Genomic DNA, 18,222 nt, shown 5'->3' on the forward strand with positions numbered 1-18,222 from the left:
CGGGTTGGACTCCGGTTTGCCGCAACCCCGCTTGGGACAAGCGGCTTCAGACAGTGTGTGTGTGTAATTCCTTGACTGTGCTAATGGAGCAGCTCTTATTTGGAAATTTAAGCTATAACCTAAGCAGAGAATACAAATTTTCTTTTTTACCTCTGCCTTTACATTTTAGGAAATCATACTTTTTACAGTTGTGCATTTTAGGAAGTAATACATGTTTTTCTCTGACTTTCAAACAACTTATTTAGGACTGTACTGAAGACAGATGTTAACGCGGAGCATCTCGAACCCTAGACAAGGTGTCATAGCATCTTGTATAGTTTACTGTCGAAGCTGAGGAGCCTCCGTGACAGACTTGAGAAAACGGGGTGTGAATTTCTTGCTTCGCACCTGCAGTGGACTGAGAGGGTTCCAGACTGGCAGAATCCCACCGTTCCCACGTAAGAACGGTCTCCAAGGACACCACCAGAGGATGCTGAAATGCGACTTTTTTAATTTCATCGCGTCGCGGCGAGAAAGGAGGCACCTAAGAAGATAAACCTCTCTCGCTGTAATATTTCGGAGGCCCGGCCATGCAGTTTTTATCTCATCCTGGCATCTGCTAAGGTGCAGGCATCACACACACACACACACACACACACACAGAGATAGAGAGCGAGAGAGAGAAAAGAAAATCTAAACCTGCCAGAATGTTTTAGTTTGTTTTCTTTAATAAAGTTACATCTCTTTGGTTGAACTGGGCCAGCGGAGTCCGCGCAGGAATGACCCCCCACCTCCGACTGAACTCCAGCCTGCTGTCTGCTAAAAGGAAATATGGTGGAATCACACTTTTGGCAGGAAGTTTAGGCAACTCGCTGTGGGTTATTAAAGTCCATCTGAGGTGTTCTGTTCCACATAACAGAATGCAGAGGAATACAAGGTTAAGTCTGTTGTTGGCTTTCTCTTGGTGGCCTCATCTAGCAGTCATTCATATTCCTATAATCATTCATGTTTTATTAAGTGTACCGCACTTTCACCAGAAAGTTGCAGACAGCAAAGAGGACTATTGCCGATCTTCCAGAAAAACCCCAAAATACCAACATGGGAAATACCGAAAATGATCCCATGACCACTTGTAAAGACGGCAACTGACTAAAAATAATAAGCCCATAAATGTACAAGTCCCAGAGCACATTGGTAAAGTGCATATGAGGGCCCGTTGATCGCAGATGATTGTGGTTAGGGTTTTGGTGACCGCGGTCAGGTGGCCTCTGGTAGGTGGAAGTGGAGCGCTGAAAAAGGTTCGAATATAGAGCTGCGAAGTAACGGCGAAAATCCCAGCTACGTGCGCCCGCATAAACTGTAAATGCATAAGCAGTCACTGAAAGTGGATTCTTATAACTCTGGATAAGTGCATTATGTAATTAAGAATATATAAACTGTTTACCACATCTTAACATGCATCTTTAAACTACATTTGCCTGCGGACTTGCTTCCATCCGCACAACAGCGCAAACACCACAGAGCACCAGCAGCGTTCTATTTTAACCCGGTCTTTAATCTTGTTTAAGGGCCAAACAATTAAATGAGATTATATTGTGAGTGAAATAAATAGAAGCAATTGTCATAATTGCTGATGTATAGTGCGATTATGACCGTTACAGATACTGCTGAAATGTCCAATGGGAACCCGTGTAAAAATAATCAAGTAGTGGCACAAATACAGCTATTCTTTTGCTTCTAAATGTTTTCTTCACCTGGGAACAACATATCCTTCTGGTTAGTCACTTCGGCAGCATTAGGGAACATTCCAGAGCCTTGCTTTATGTGATTGCCTCTGACATTTTTGAAGTACCTACCCAGAGAATTTCATTTCTATGTCTGTGTAAACAATTTTTTTTTTTTTCTTTTTTTTTCTTCTAACCGCTGTCGAAACAAGTTCCAGAAGACACCTGGCAGAAGAATTATAAAAACAAATCTATAAAGTAACAGAAGACCCTGCGTAATGTGTCGGCAGAACACAGCACGGCCATGTGTGACAGTAGCGGAACTTTTGTTGCTGCCTTTTTGAGCCTGAATGAAGATGCTGTGTTGGAGATTCTGCGTTAACCTAGTTTTTCACCTGCCCTGCAGGAGGCGCTATCAGTGGTGAGTGAAGACCAGTCCCTGTTCGAGCCACCGTACGCTGCTGCTGCCCCCTTACCCAAGCCGGATATGACTGCATCCAGCGCCCAGGACTATGGGCAGGCCCACAAGATCAACCCCTTACCCCCACAGCAGGAGTGGATTAACCAGCCCGTGCGCGTCAACGTCAAGCGGGAGTATGAACACATCAACGGATCTAGGTACAAGAGGACTTCTTTTACTAATTTCTCTTCCCATCCATTCGCCCTGTCCCCAGCTTTAACTCTGCTTAACCCTAAGTGGAGGATCCCAGCTGTCTTTCGTTTCTGCTGGTGATGGTTGCGTGTCTTTTTCACTGAAGACCTTGCCATACAACTCTCACCCCTCTGCCATCCTGGTTGCTCACGCCACGGTGCTTGTGTGACAGGGAGTCCCCGGTGGACTGCAGCCTGGGGAAGTGCGGTAAGCTGGTCGGCGGGACGGACCCGTCTCAAATGAGCTATGGGAGCTACATGGATGAGAAGAACGGTCCTCCCCCTAACATGACAACCAATGAGAGAAGAGTCATTGTGCCTGCAGGTAAGAGCATTAACCCCATCTTCAGTGAGAACTCTTCTGTAAATGTCTAGAGGACACTAGTTAATATTTACTTCGTCAGCTGTATCTTGACAGAAAACAAGCTTTTTTAAAGGTTGTGGTAATTTCTTGGTTAGAACTAGGGGTCACCATGCTGGCTTTGACATCCATTCGACAGCTGACCTTGCTTCAGTTTACCTAAAGATCCGCTACAGCTGTACAATACGGCGCTGTAATAGCACGCTGGCATACAATATGTTTCATCAGCAAAATTTGACAGTGTTCGTACCATAGCAGATGCAGAGTAGGACAGAGTAGATGTTAGAGGCGATGTCTTCGGACTTCAGCGATCCAGGTTTGAATCCCATCTCCTGCTGTAGTACCCTTGGTCAAGGTTCCAACGTTAGAAATTGCTCTAGTGAAAACTGTCCAGCTCTTTAAATGGGAAAATATTTGCAAGGCACTTTGAAGAGCAGCAGCCCAATTATTTAATGTACATCAGTACGGTGGGTCGCACTGGGACTCTTATAGTTTGATGACATAAATTGATGTGTGTCGTAATGAATGAATGCTAAGATGATAAGTTGTTTCTCGAGCAACAGATACGGCAGGTGCCTGGGCATCCACGTAAAGATCAGTGTGTTTTGTGTTCTTCACAGACCCTTCGCTGTGGTCCCAAGACCACGTGCGGCAGTGGCTGGAGTGGGCTATCAAGGAATACGGACTGGTGGAGGTTGACACGTCTTTGTTCCAGAGCATGGATGGAAAGGAGCTCTGTAAGATGAGCAAGGAGGACTTCCTGAGGCTCACCAGCATGTACAATGCCGAAGTCCTGCTCTCACATCTCAATTACCTCAGGGAAAGTAAGTCATCTCTTCTGCTTATCCCACTTCGCTGTGTCCTCATGTGCATGACTGATGTTATTATTTTTGGTTTAGTTGAAGCTTTTATCAAGACCGCGTTACAGTTTTCCAGCTGGATGTTTTTCCGACAAAGGCCAAGCTTGTGGCCACCACAAAACCAGCACCACCACAAATGCTTGAGTCTTCGTAATGACGATCCCTGTTAATTACACTCCCTGGCTGAGTGTATTTTCAGCATAACAGTGAAGCTCAAGCTTGTCATCTGAGGCGTTATCAAGGCAAATTAGTCTTCAGCCTTCAGCGGTGGCTAATCGGAGCTCGGCAGATTCTGCAAAGGCTCTCATGCATACGTCCACTTGAGTTTTGGCAGCAGGATGCCGTGGAGAGTAACACAACTCACCCCGTTTGCAGGCTGTCTATGACTCAGCAGTCGTGTGGATGGAAAGCATCTGTCCAAGCTTCCAAAGCAAGCGTCTCATTGGTCAGCATCTTGCCTGTCTGAATTCTAAGAGATCTGACTCCAGTTTGTCGTCATAAACTTTCAGACATTTGGCCTATTTGGGATTTTAAAATAACTGCATAACTCAGAGGATAACAGAGGTGACAGGCAGCTGCAGTTCTTGGATAAACAACATTGACCGTAACAGGTAACCGTGACACCATCAGTCAGTAGTATCCGTTGAAGCCATGATGACTCCCACTGTGACAAAATCAGGTATGGGTCCATCCCGGGTGCAAGTAACTCTTCCAGAGGCTGTATACTGCCGGCGCAAGTACAACGGTCTTCTTTGTGCGTGACCCTGGGAAGGTCGGCATCGCCAAATCTGGCGGCAACACCCCACCCAAGATGAAGTTCCATTAGGAACGGCTGCCGCAGCAGCTCAGCAGGGCTTACTGTGAAGCGTGGCGGGCTGCTCCTTGTGCGCAACATTTGCGATTTAGATGTGAGTCTTGGAAAAAGAAGAGATGTTTCACAATCCTCAGCTCCATAGACTAAATTGTGTTGGATCGCGTCCCATGAAAAAAAACAGGAATCCTTTGCCTCGCCGGCCAAGTGCATTGAGGTCGATATTCAAGGAGTGTAGGTTAATGTTGGCCTGTGCCATTAAAGAGACCTGCGTTTGGAGAGCCTGAGGGTCTTCGGCTTTTGGGGGATGGTAAGCCAGACTCGCCAAACAAATCCCCTCAAAAAAATAAACAGAGTGATAAAGACTGAAAAATCCAGCATTGTGCGTATGGGTCAGCTGCAGTGTTTGGAGCAAAAGCCAGACGGCTGGGAGCAAGCCCTGGAAGTGTTTAACAACTAAGGGCCGCGAGGTGTCCATCATTGGCTTTCCTGGTCAGCTTCCACTACGTGCCCAGCAATAATATTGCACACATCTGCATGCAACATGCACAGCATGTTGTTTGTTTTAACTCTGATTAGGGAAGCTCAAGGCCGCACATTCGGTGCTGCGGAGGGATAATTCCCAGCCTAAAGGCCTGGGCTGAGTTGCGCAGATACACGGCAAGCTATCAAACCAGCACCTGCAAGAAATTCCGTGGATTCGCGACTTTCTTTTTCGCTGGCTAAAAGTAATAAGGAGATTGTCCGTGCATTATTTTCTTCTGCTTTCGGTCACTCGCCGAGATTTTCGAAAGCGATCGCTACTTTTGCCAATGTGCTTTCAATTTGGGTGCAATTTGAGAATTTGTTCAAATTAGTCTGTCAGGGCGAGCCTGTGGACTGTTTGTTTTATCGCACCCATGCATGCTGGTTCTCCTACCACATGTGCTCGCGTGCCCTGTGGGGAAACTCTAACCGTGAGCGAACGGCTCTCGTAACAAAGCGCTCGAAAATGGTCTAAAAGAGCAGTGATTGAGGGCCATTGGGATGGATTTAGTATTTCCATTCCAGACGTCACTGGGCCGGTGTGTCGGGGTCAGATTTACAAGGTGAATGGTGAGCTTGGAGAACTCTGCACCCTGCACCACTTACCTAAGGCCAGGGGGTATATTTCAACCCCTTCCACAGTTGGGCCAGACTATAAACATCTGTGCTGAATGAGAGGTGGAAGGAGTGCGGAGCTCCCCTTTGGGGGATGGGGGGTTATGGGACTCCCAGATCTAGCTCTTCCTATTGGCTCATTTACAGTGGAATGGTGGTCCAGGCCCCTTATTTCCGCATCTCCAGGTCTGGGACCAGTTTGTGGGGTGGGTGACAAGTGTGTGGTTTCAAGAGAGACTATCTGTGACTTCTGCCACCACTCCTTAGCTTTGCTAAGAAGCCAAAACAGTGCAGTTCTTTCTCGAACGCTGCAGATTTTTTTGCCAATATTTCTGTCTTTGCAGACAGAGAAGATGTTTTATTATGATGTTAAACCGTAATCTGAAACATGAGGAACATTTTAAAGGGGCACACATGTTGCTGGCCCATGTCTTGCACCCAGAACACGTGTAGAGAGGAGATGCTGAGGACTTCTTGGTCTTCTCCGGTTTTGCAGCCTTTCATGTGGGAAACATGTCGAGTAAGCTGGAAAGTCATTGTAGTGCCTCCCATGTTCAGGTGAAGACGCTGGTTGCTGCAGCGGCCACAGAAGGCCAGGGAAGGGTTAACACCTCTCTCAGGGCGTGTCTTCCATCTCGCCCACTCGCTCGGTCACTCTAGGTGTGTGTGTGGAACGATTTTTCTTTTTTTTGCGTGAGGACCTGTTTCATTGCTACATAGGGACTGCAACCTCACACAATGACTGCCCTGTTCGACTGCCACGGGTTCGGGGCAGCCAGAGCTCTGTGGGGTGCTTGGGGGGGGGGGGGGGGGGGGAGGCGGACGTGTGTGTGTGTGTGTGTGTGTGTGTGTGTGTGTGTGTGTGTGTGTAGGGGGGGGTTAAATTATGAGTGCACCAGACCACACTTCACTCCCCAACGCCGCAAATACCCCAAACAAAGGATCGCAGCGGTTCCTCCAAACACACAAAAAAGTATCCCGCTCCATGAGAGGGGGAAAAAACAACTTGCGTTTGTGCCATTTTACCCCCTTTCTCGACTCATGAAAAGCTCCACCGCGTTCCCATTGTCTTCCACCTCACGCTTCCTCCAAAGCCTTGCCTCCAGCGTTTTCTTAATGCGCTTCCCTCCAGCTGATTTATGTGGTGCAGTAGCTAAAATTAAGAGGAAGCTTGAGCGCCGAATCAAAACAAGAGCAGCGCAGGACGACAGGCTTTGGGAGACTCAAAGAAGCTCTTTCCACGCGAGCTGCCGTGCCACTGATGTAGAGTATTTAGAGAGGGCGGTACTATTTTAGGCGTCGGGTTCACAGAAATACAGTGATTAACATGAAAACATGGACAGAACTGGAGAATTTACTTGGCGTAATTGCATATTTGTGTGTTCTGTGAAACGAAGTAGTGCAACGTTGCCTGGAAATCAAATCCAGGCCTTTGAGCAGAACGGGGTAGCAGGACCACTTGACCTTGACACATCCCGGGGCAGGAGTGCGAATTTAAGAGCGGGCCATCAGGTTTTATTGTAAACGCACGTAGGCCCTCTACTGGAGCTCAACGAAAAGTGGGCTCACGCTGACCTGGGAGCTTCGCTGTCGGACACACTCACAGATTCCGAAAAGCAGCCAAACATCGGTCAGTTTCCAACTTAGGATGGATCTCTCTGATTGTTTGTTGGTTCATAAATGTCTCCAGTTTAGATTATTGCTCGTTTCGCGAAAACCTTTCTCTGAGGCAAATTAAACTAAATCGCAGCGATTTTACTCGTTTGTATGTCAGGGTGTTCGTATGTATGGATTCAAGGCACCGTATCATGAGTGGGATTTTATTCCGGTACCCTCAGATCTCGAGGCCCCGGCACAAACCGCTGCACCAGTTGCCTTTTTCAATTGAATTCCGCTGAATTTCCGTTCCGTTCCATTAACATTTTAAACAGAATACAGTTATGTATTTACACTAGGAGAGGGAATCAGAAACTATGTCCAGCGATAAAACTCGGCCTGGGGTTGCCGTAAATACCGAGTCAAATTTTGATGCATTGTGTTTATACTGACCTGGAGTGGCAGAGCAAGCGCTAGATATGAATCAGGTCGGAATCAAACTTACATTTATTCATTTAACAGACGCTTTTCTCCAAAGCAACTTAGATATCAGAGAAAATCCAATGTGTGCATTACATTAGTAGAGAGACTTAGATGCAGATGCATGATTCTCAAGTGCAGTTAGTTTCTTTCCACCATATGAACCAATGATCATCGCATGAGTAGCTGCATAAAACTTTATCTGAATATCCACAATTCCTTCCTAGTATTTTTTTATTATTATTATGAAGATATATATATTTATATAGATATACTGTGTGTGTATATATATATATATATATATATAAACATTTACATTACATTACAGGAATAATTGGGTGAAGGTTTATCCTTTGTTTAACACATTCCCACGATGGTTGGACTGTCTGACACATTTCCTTGCTCCGTGTTGCAGGCAGCTCATCGTTGTCGTACAACGCCCCATCTCACACAGACCAGTCGCCTCGCCTGGCCCCTAAAGAAGGTAAGGCGCTCATTCCATTTTACGCTGACCTCCCTTTCGGGGAAGTCTGTCCATTGACTCTGACGGCCACGCGGCGACGGCAGAGGTGTCTCTCCGGGCGCCTCGGTTCCGTGACAAGTGAACTCCCTGAGGCTGATGATGAGGATTTGTGCTCCATGCTGTGTTTTCCATCTGAGAGACTTGTCCCACCATTGACTATTTAGGACTTAATGTTTTTCATTCCTTATGCAAAGTTCTGTCATTGTGTCACGATTGATCCCCTAATTATTTAATCAGCCGGAAGATATGAATAACAATGACCGGAGCAGACACTCTACGGGAGACGGCTTCAGCTGTGATAATAGTTTGCGTATGAAGAATAGCCGCTAAATGGGCAATAGCTGCTCTAGGTGCCTTGTCTCCGAAGAACCACATGAGAAAAGAAAATGCTCCGCTGTTGTTCAGCCCCGCGTTTTTGATGGGGAACCCTTGAGAAGCACAGGCAGAGAGGGGCCCCGTGCCTTTTTTCTACAGCAGCCTGAAGGGTGCCCATATGACGGGAGACATGTTCGCGGACAGGTGCGTCTTTGTGAACCTCATAATGACCACTCTACTTCAGGCTCCCATTCAGCAGGGCCTACCTGTGCCGGGTGCGAGGTTTGTGCTCGAGAGGGCTCTGAGAGACAGCTGGTGTGGTGCGGAAAGACAAAGAGTGTGCGGCTGGCTTTATTTTTTTCTAAATGAGATGTGGCGGGGAGCGGGAATCCGAGCCTGTCCTTGTCATGGGGTGGGTGGGGACACAACGTAGGATCTGGGCACAACGTAGGATCCTCACAAACACGAGTTTGATATTTTTCATAATCGGGCCTAGATCGCTGTCGTCGTAGCATTTGGCAGCAAGTGGCGCAGTGGTTGAGAATGTTGCCTTGTGCCTGTTTCACTTCGAGAAAAGGATTTTGAACAAGTATTTCCAGTAATTCATTCGTCTTTGACTGCTTGTCCAAAGCAGTGGCACGGTGGTCCAGAGCCTATGCCAGAACCAAACAGTGTGAGGTAGGGTGTGCTTGGGATGGAGAGTAAGCCCATCTCAGGGCAGTCATGCAGTCGTTCGCTGACATATACAGACACACAGGGTGAGTTAGACTGACCAGTTTATTTGAAGCGCACGTCTTTGGAGTGTGGGAGAAAACAGGAACAACCGGAGGACATCCATACAAAGACAGGGAGAACAGCCAAACTCCGCACAGACTTCTTAAAAATGAACTGCTTAAATATCCAGCTTTAAAAATATGAGGGAGAGTGTAGGATGTCAAAGATTTTAGCATATCGGTTTTGTAGTAATAATAAAATGACATCACTGTATAGGTGCACAGCCCAGCTTTCCTCATTAGGTATGTTCCCATACGCACACACCCACCCTGACTAACCATGTTCTGGAGCACGCCCATCCTGCCTTCTCCCAGGGGGGAAGAATGTAGAATCTCCGGAATTCCTCCCGAGCTAGCGTGTTTGTCTTTGGGGTGAGCGCCGCCCGCGTCTCCACCAGCTTGGTCCCAAATCACGGGTCTGGGGACCACTGGAGAGAAGAGATAAAGATAGGCTTGGGTCCCGGGAGCAGCACTATCTAGGCGGAGTCGGGGGGTTGGATAGAGTTGTGGCGAGGTTGACTGGGAGACAAGAAATGATAAGAGTCCAGACTGGCAGCCCCCCTTACCCCACCACACAGCGTCTAATTTTTTTGAGTCGCAATCTAATTAATTCAGTTAGCCCAATGGGATCTCGGGATAAGACTACGCAAGAGCCAGCCTCGCACCCGCACGTGTCTGCTAGCTGTTTGACCTGGTGGCGGCGTCTGGTGGCTCCCCCTTTCCCGACCCCGAGCTCGGACGAAGGGTCCCCACCGCAGTCACCCCCATCACGTCTCCTCCACTCTTTTAAAGGGACCCCTCGATTATAAACGGGCGTCCTCCTTCACCCCGTTTTTCTCCACTCGTCCCTCTTACGTCACTTGCCCCCCAACGCGGGGAGGCGAGCGCTCGCACACCCGGCGTCGAGCGCGCCGCCCCTACGTGTTTCTGCAGACGCTGCTGGCGAGACGTATCACAGCTGATTAACAGCACACATCTCGCCGCTGTCTGGCCTCGCAGCTGGCAGGAGAACGCATCCAGCTGCACTAGTAAAACAAACTTCTCCTGGGCTTTCGCTTAAAGCAACCTCGTGTTAGCATAAGGTCGCGCGCGCATGCCAGCACATTCCGCGCGGACGGCGGCTAAAGAGAGCAGTTGTCCTTTTTGTTTAGATGGGGAGGTTCGGGCTTTATTCGGTGATTCATCGTCGAGGATTCAGAAGTCGGCGAAAAGAGGCTTATGGACTTTCACGGCTTCGTGTTCAGCCGTCCGTTCTTTTGGGTCTTCGTCACGGAGGACTTGTGATGGCGGAGACACGCGGGGTTGTACGTTGGCCTCGCAGGAAAAGGAGTCCCTTGCGTGAACCCCGACAGGCGAGCTGTCTTCTTAGTGGACGGTCGTGTGTCGATCCCGAAGCCTTCCATCGAAAATATAGAGCCGTACGCACGAAGCCGTCGGTGGCGGACGCCTTCGTTTCGGCTACCTGCCAGAGGAGGGTTTTGGCCGGACAGCTAACAAGGCGATAAAGCGCTCTCCGTGTTTTCGAATCACGGTGCTTTTTCCGCCATATTAGCCATCGTGGTATCTTCCCGACTCGACGCTTTGCTTCTCCTTTCTGCCTCCTCCACATCCCGCAGCTTTGTGTTTGGGTTCGGCTAATCGAATTAGAGCCACGGTAGCCCGACTCGGCGAGGGTCCCGTCGACGGCCAACGTCTTGCAACCCCCGTGTTATGTAAAAGAGGCAGACGCTTGGACAAGGCCCAAGTCCCCCCATGTTCTCAATCAGACAGTAGCGGGATCTTTCGTAATTGTTTTTTTTCCAGATTCCAGTGTTGTGTTTCGTCTGCCTGACACCCCCACGTCCCATGACCCCCACCCCATCTCCCACTGCTCGGCTCTCTCGCCCTCCGCTTTCCCTCTCCCTCCCCATATGTTCATGACCCTCACCTCTTCTTGGAAGGAAGCAACCGCTGCGTATTTTTTCCACAGAGGAGGGTTTAAAAAATGTGTGTGTGTGTGTGTGTGTGTGTGGTGGGGGGGTTTAAAAAAGGGCTGGTTAAACAAAGAGGCGTTGTCTGCTGGCGACGTGGACAGGAAGCACAACTCTCCCAGGACCTGTCCATCTACCCGGCGCACTCCAGATCGAAGTTGACAGGATCCGCTGCACCCCCGGCTCCCCCTCCACCCCTCCGACCCCAGGCCCCCCACCCTGCGAGGAAAGCATGGCTCAGAACGGGACAGACCTCCTGCTTCAGTTTCCCCACCGGATCGAGTCGGGCGGCACAGGGCTGATGGATACACTGGATACACAGAAAAAATAATGAAGGGAGCCCTTTCTTACATTAGAGAAAGGCCGAAAGCAGTGAACGCAGGAAAAATGAAACTCCGCGTTTGCTTTCACACACGTAACCAAATGACACTTGTTCCGAAACAGATGTTCTCCCAGCCATCATATTCTTCCATTCGTCGGCCAAACCCATCGCCTCCTTGGTATCGCTGGCTTCTTCCGTGCGTTCTTTCGGGTCTTTTCTTACGAGGCTCACCAGAGCGTGAAGCTCCCGAGCCGATGGTTTCTGGTCAGGGATTAACCATAATTGCATTTTAAAACACCGAGGGTGTTTCCACGAACGTGCCTGCAGCCAGTGCTTCGGAATGGCACTCGGCCTGAAGTTCGGGGCCAATGACGTAAGTGTGAGACGTCGTTTAATGCGTTTATAATTAAAATTGTTTGTTGGCCTTTTTCTTTGCATGGCAACCAGCCTTCCTAATTGAAAACAAACACGAAAAATCCGCACTGAAGCGATGATTCCAGAGAACCACTTTGCTGGGATGGATTTTTACGAAATGTTGTTTCTTGTTTTCTCCAGAAGGGAGCGACGTTGCTCTATTTCAGCCCTCTGGCTCACAGTTCTTCTGGAAAGTATGCGAGTCCTCTTATTACTCTTGAATAAATATGAAAATAAACATAAAATAAAAAATTTTAAATCTTAAAATAAACTTGTAAAGAAGAGTAAATGACGATGATTTAGGGGGTGTGGTGGCGCAGCGGGCTTGGCCGGGTCCTGCTCTCTGGTGGGTCTGGGGTTCGAGCCCTGTTTGGGGTGCCTTGTGACGAACTGGTGTCCCATCCTGGTTTTGTCCCCCTCCCCCTCCAGCCTTGCGTTCTGTGTTGCCGGGTTAGGCTCCGGTTCGCCGCGACCCCGCTCGGGAGAAGTGGTTTCAGACAGTGTGTGTGAGACTATGATTTATACTCCTGATTCTATTGACCTACTTGGTTTAACCAATGCAACTTGGGCTTCACTTATTTTGCACCTGCACTACTTCCATGTTTCTACCATACACATGATTTCCTCTAAACCTACATATGGAATTGGTCTTTACACACCTATTTTGTCACATGAGAAATATTGCTTCTCATTAAATAACCATTTTGTGGTGAAACTAAGGGACACGGGGGGATCGCATACTTTCAAGCAGCACTATACGGAGGTAGCTGAGCCCAGAGCTAAAGGTTCCTACCTGAGCTACTGGTCTGGAGTCAAGGACACCTACCTGTTGCTATGCTTAAATACCGTTTTTAAATATTCCTGAATGGAATGGGAAATTAGTCTGACACACGATGCATCAAGAACTTCTAAACTTTTTCATCTCTGGGACAGCTGGTAGTGTTGGGTTTGCACTGCTTTATGTAGATGCAAAGGTCACAGGTTCGAATGTCATTTCCAGCTCTAGTGGCCTTGAGCAAGGTACTTATCCTAAATTGCTCCAGTAAAATTACCCAAATGCGTGAATAATTATAAGTAGTTCGGCACTGCGAGTTACTTCGGAGGAAAGTGTCAGCTAAATGAATAACTCTTAACTCTATTAAGTGAGCGGTGGTATGAGGTTGTCAAGGCCTGAATTTCCTAATACTAGGAAAAAATAGTCCTTGATCTGTATGAGAACTCACGTATTGTATTGTGGACTGCTTAGACAATGGGGCTTGTTCACACTTTTGAAATATTACAGTTTTTTTGTCCTCGCTTTGTGGATGTGGATGTATTCATAATTTTTTGTCTTGCTGTTCATACTTCAGGAGGTTGCGGTGGTGCAGTGGGTTTGACTGGGTCCTGCTCTCCGATGGGTCTGGGGTTCGAGTCCCGCTTGGGGTGTCTTGTGATGGACTGGTGTCCCGTCCTGTGTGTGTCCCTTGCGCCCTGTGTTGCTGGGTTAGGCTCTGGCTCCCTGCAACCCTGTATAGGACAAGCGGTGTCCGATGGTGTGTGTTGCTGAGACTCGGTGTTGCGGCTGTTGCTGTTCAGTAAAAATACACCATTTTGTTGCAGATAGTTTGGTGGCTCAGCACGTAGTATTGGTGCCTCACTGGCCTGGGTTGTGGCTTCACACATGGGTTCAAATGTGACAAAGACATGTCTTTCTGGACAGTCGGTGATTCCGAGTTGCTGCGACTGTGTGTTTGAATTACTCCGTTGTATGGATGTGGGTTGAAAATTGTGAAGAGCTGAGCATGTTGTGTTGGAATTGATCTTCTTTGAAGGCAGTTCTTGGTTCTTTGGAGGCTCAATGAAAAGGCACAATAAAGCTTAAAATAATAGTTTATTACTGTTCTCCAGAACTGCAGCAGGCGCTGTCTGTCACTGATGTACACACACAGTGAAAGGACATAATACACACTCATGTTAATGCACCTGTGTGCCTGGTGGACGCCGTGTCCACTCCCACACATCTCTGTTCTGTCTTTAATACAACCTGGAGCTTCATTATCTACTGGTACTTGAGACCAGAACCATCCAATGTCATTCAGCTTCCTGTCCCCTGCTAGTGAAATTTTTTTTTTTGCCAAATTAGAAAGGCGCCGGGGGGGCACGGTGGCGCAGTGGGTTGGACCGGGTCCTGCTCTCCAGTGGGTCTGGGGTTCGAGTCCCGCTTGGGGTGCCTTGCGATGGACTGGCGTCCCGTCCTGAGTGTGTCCCCTCCCCCTCCGGCCTTACGACCTGTGTTGCCAGGCTTGGCTCCGGTTCCCCGCGACCTCGTATGGGACAAGCGGGTCAGAAAGTGTGTGTGTGTGTGTGTGTGTAGAAAGGCGCTGTAATTCTAGAACTTTCCAGAGTATGAAAATAACTGTAATATGCCCAACAAGTATAATAGAAGGAATGAAAAACATCTGATGGGATAATACAATAAAAAAACCCATAAAAAAGTGAGTACACTCCATCATCAGATGAGTAGGAGTTATAATAATATTTAGGAAGCACCACTGGGTGAACGATGTGTCAGCGGACAACTTTTTATAGTCATCTGGTGGACCGGCTTGCTGTTTCTGACTCTTTTATTCCATAACAACACGGTATCTTGCGAAACTCGGGCAACGGTTTTGCAGCGTGCGGACGGGCTCTTCGCTTTCCGTGAACGAGTCCGCCAGCGTCTCGGCCATAGCTAGGGGGAGGTGTCCTGCCTGGGGGTGGCGTTGGACGCGCTCTCTCTGATGACAATAACAGTTGTGTTTTTGTGTAAAGCCAGTGAGTCGTGTTTCAGCCGTCAAACTTTCTGTATCGCTAAAACATCCCTTTCCGTCTCTCCTTCTCTCTTTCGCGGCCAGACCCCTCGTATGATGCAGTACGGCGGTCCGGATGGTCAAACAATATGCACAGCGGGAAAGGTGAGCATCGGTGGCAAGTCCACTCGCTTGAGAGACACCCTGTGAAGAGGGACATGTGCACTTTATATAACGGTGACAGCTATACTGGTTCCCTGGGACGAGAGGACACGGACACAAGGATCTTCACTCAGCTCTAACTATATTTAGACTCGTTGAGGCAACAGGTTCCTTCTCAACTCCTCGCTCCAGGTGTAGCGTTTAAAGGATTTCTCTCACTGTGGGCAGAAGGGACTCGAATGGGGGAGTCATGGTAACATACTATACATAACATAGTAACATAACCAGCGGTGGCCCGACGTGTCGGTGTTGTTACCGCAGCAGGTTGCTAGGTGTGTGTGTGTGTGTGTGTGTGTGTGTGTGTCAGTGTTCTCCTCTGCCGGATCACCCAGGCTTGAGCCTCCCCCCCCCCCCCCCCCCCCCAAGTCTTCACTTATTTATGAGGCATCATGGATGAAACAAACTTCATTTAAACCTTCCCTGTAGCTTTAGACGGGCACATGCACAAATCCAGACACCATAATTTTACCGAAAATATTTTTGCTTTTTATGGTGGATTAAAATTTTAAACAATATATTTGCATTTTTTTAATATTTTTAAAGACTTGTGAGACACGGTTATTAAAATCTGCGTTACTTTTATTTATTTAGCTGATACTTTTCTCAGAAATGAAATATTATTAACGTACTTATAATGGTTTACCCATCTAAACAGCTGGTACTACCTGTGACCTCTGAGCCTAAATACAGCAGCTCTAACCACAACACCACCTTTTGGCCACAATGTGCAATTCATTATAGATATTTTAAATCTGCACACATTATAATAATGAGATTCTTGGTGAAAAATGTGATGCTACTGTTATGATAAATTAATATTGAGGATTGTGATATACACTTTTTTTCAAAATGGCGTTAAAGACATAGCGCGTTTAAGGCTAAGTAGGCGAAATCATCGCAGGCATCCTTTATCGTTGGTTCATTACACTGACCTGGATGGACTCGGACAGAGGACGCTGGCTCGGTACACGTGCCTTTAACCTCAGAGTTGCCCATCTGAGTTCTAAAAGGACTTGAGCAGCGTACTACAGCGATCTAGAATTTTCCAGTGAAATATCCATCCGAATAAAAGCGTGAAACTGAATCTCAATTTGGAGAGCAGTGTCGGCTAAGAATGAAACTGGAGTAATGAGATGAAAACTCAAGTGGTTTATATAATGTAATCCAGTGCTGCCACCCAGTCCTTGATTTCAGGGATCAGGCGCTTGTGTGGTTCTGTTTTGACAGGCCGCTTTACTGGGTGGGTTCAGTGACTCTATTTATCCAGCGCAGACCAGGCAGCGGTCCAGTGATTAAGAACCGCGCAGGCGGCTCCCAGACTCCAGACACTCCGAGCTCCATTAAGCACTTAGCAGCGCGCCCTTCTCCTGCCCTGTTTTCATTGGCATTGTCGCAGCGTACTGTTCAAAAACGATGCTTGCCTGACTTTCCGATACCCCTCCTTCCCCCGTCCAGGCTCACCAGCTGTCCCACAGAGCGTGTGCAAAACCACCGAGCAGCAGAGACCCCAGCCAGGTAACGGGGAGAGCCCCGTCCGTCTTTGTCCATACCTGCACATCTAATCCCGAGGCCACGCGCACATGACGATTCTCACAGACTCACCTGCCGTCTATGTTTTTCCCCTGCATCAGATCCCTACCAGATCCTGGGTCCCACCAGCAGTCGACTCGCCAACCCTGGTAAGGGTGCTTCTGGATGAGAAGTATATAGGTTGGTTAGGTCAACAGGTGGCGTAGTGGTTGCAGCTTCCCCCTTCCGGTCGAAAGGCCCTGTTTAAAATAACTGTTAATACGTCAGTTCATAGGCCTGTCAGATTTCATTTGTATTTGTTATTTGTCTACTTTTATATTTTTAAAAATTATGATAAAGCTACTTAGACAATGCTTAATTGGTCATATATTTCATTGATTAATTAGTCAGGAATTAGAAAAAGTAATAAGTGAAAATATCAAAGTATTCAGTTTTGGAACAACTGAAAATCTCTAAAGGAGCCCTTTAAAAACTGTAGTAGAAATTTACTCATGGAAACTGTTACAGGTGCTTACATAAGTGTAAATAATTCTGATACTCCAATGAGATTTCCACGAGAGCTAATAACTGTTTAGTGCCCTCGAATATGAAGCCGAAATGAACGAGTGGCTATAAGAGGACTCTTACTTGTTTAATTTTCTTGGCTTCTGACCTTTTTCTCAGTCCAGATTAGACAGTAGAAGGATTCAGGCACCGATGTTAGATTCCATCCCGATGTGTGTGTGTGCCTGTGTGTGTGCGTGTGTATGCGTATTTACATTTATTCATTTAGCAGACGCTTTTCTCCAAAGCGACGTACATCTCGTAGAAAATACACGTGCGCATTACATTAGGAGAAAGCGATATAGCTGCAGATGTGTGACTCGTATGCATTCGGGTGTGTGATGCGACTGATCCCCGCCCATGCGCTCCTAGGCTCCGGGCAGATCCAGCTGTGGCAGTTCCTCCTGGAGCTGCTGTCGGACAGCGCCAACGCTGGCTGCATCACCTGGGAGGGCACGGGCGGTGAGTTCAAGATGACGGACCCGGACGAGGTGGCGCGGCGCTGGGGCGAGCGCAAGAGCAAGCCCAACATGAACTACGACAAGCTGAGCCGCGCGCTGCGCTACTACTACGACAAGAACATCATGACCAAGGTGCACGGCAAGCGCTACGCCTACAAGTTCGACTTTCACGGCATCGCCCAGGCGCTGCAGCCGCACCCGACCGAGGCATCTATGTACAAGTACCCTTCAGACCTGGCCTACGTGCCCCCCTACCACACCCACCAGCAGAAGGTCAACTTCGTCTCCCCGCACCCTCCCTCCATGCCCGTCACCTCCTCCAACTTCTTCGGGCCGGCCGCCCCTTACTGGAACTCCCCAACCGGGGGCATCTACCCCAGCCCGAGCGTGCCCCGCCACCCCAACTCCCATGTGCCGTCACATCTGGGCAGCTACTACTAAAAAATGCCCCTCGACTCGCCCACTCTGACCTGCACTCGCAAAGAAATCAAGGGGACAAGAGAGTCCTGTCCCTTTAAAAAAAAAAAAAAAAAAAAAAAAAAAACATTTTCTAACTGGTGGATTTTTATCGAGAATACTAAATTAAGGATTTTGTAAAGGAAAAACTGGATCTTGCTGTCCATGTATAAATGGAGTACTACTTATATACCTGACGGTTATTTTTTGGTGTCTTTCTGTGTCTGTGTTTCATGTGTTACTATGTGCCTTTGTACCCTGAAAACTGCACCCACGGGTGTGCGAAAACGCTCCTGGAGCCCCAGCTACCCCCTGCTACCCCA

General features: G+C 48.1%; 1 protein-coding gene across 6 annotated transcripts in view; it reads left to right on the plus strand.

Moving 5' to 3' along the window:
- The window catches only part of fli1 (Fli-1 proto-oncogene, ETS transcription factor), a 30,823-nt gene extending 12,836 nt beyond the window's left edge, over positions 1-17,987 (plus strand). For 5 of the 6 annotated variants that reach the window (XM_018748693.2, XM_018748694.2, XM_018748697.2 and 2 more), the window contains 8 exons: positions 2,110-2,321; positions 2,528-2,679; positions 3,336-3,539; positions 8,018-8,086; positions 14,793-14,852; positions 16,365-16,424; positions 16,541-16,588; positions 17,355-17,987. In XM_018748693.2, coding sequence (XP_018604209.2) covers positions 2,110-2,321; positions 2,528-2,679; positions 3,336-3,539; positions 8,018-8,086; positions 14,793-14,852; positions 16,365-16,424; positions 16,541-16,588; positions 17,355-17,884 — 1,335 coding nt within the window. In that variant the 3' untranslated portion in view covers positions 17,885-17,987. The remainder of the gene's footprint in view (positions 1-2,109; positions 2,322-2,527; positions 2,680-3,335; positions 3,540-8,017; positions 8,087-14,792; positions 14,853-16,364; positions 16,425-16,540; positions 16,589-17,354) is intronic. The other variant, XM_018748696.2, reaches the window with a different exon arrangement.
- Positions 17,988-18,222: the final 235 nt, after the last annotated feature.

Source organism: Scleropages formosus, chromosome 10 (genome assembly GCF_900964775.1).
Source record: "Scleropages formosus chromosome 10, fSclFor1.1, whole genome shotgun sequence".
Taxonomy (NCBI): Eukaryota; Metazoa; Chordata; class Actinopteri; order Osteoglossiformes; family Osteoglossidae; genus Scleropages; species Scleropages formosus.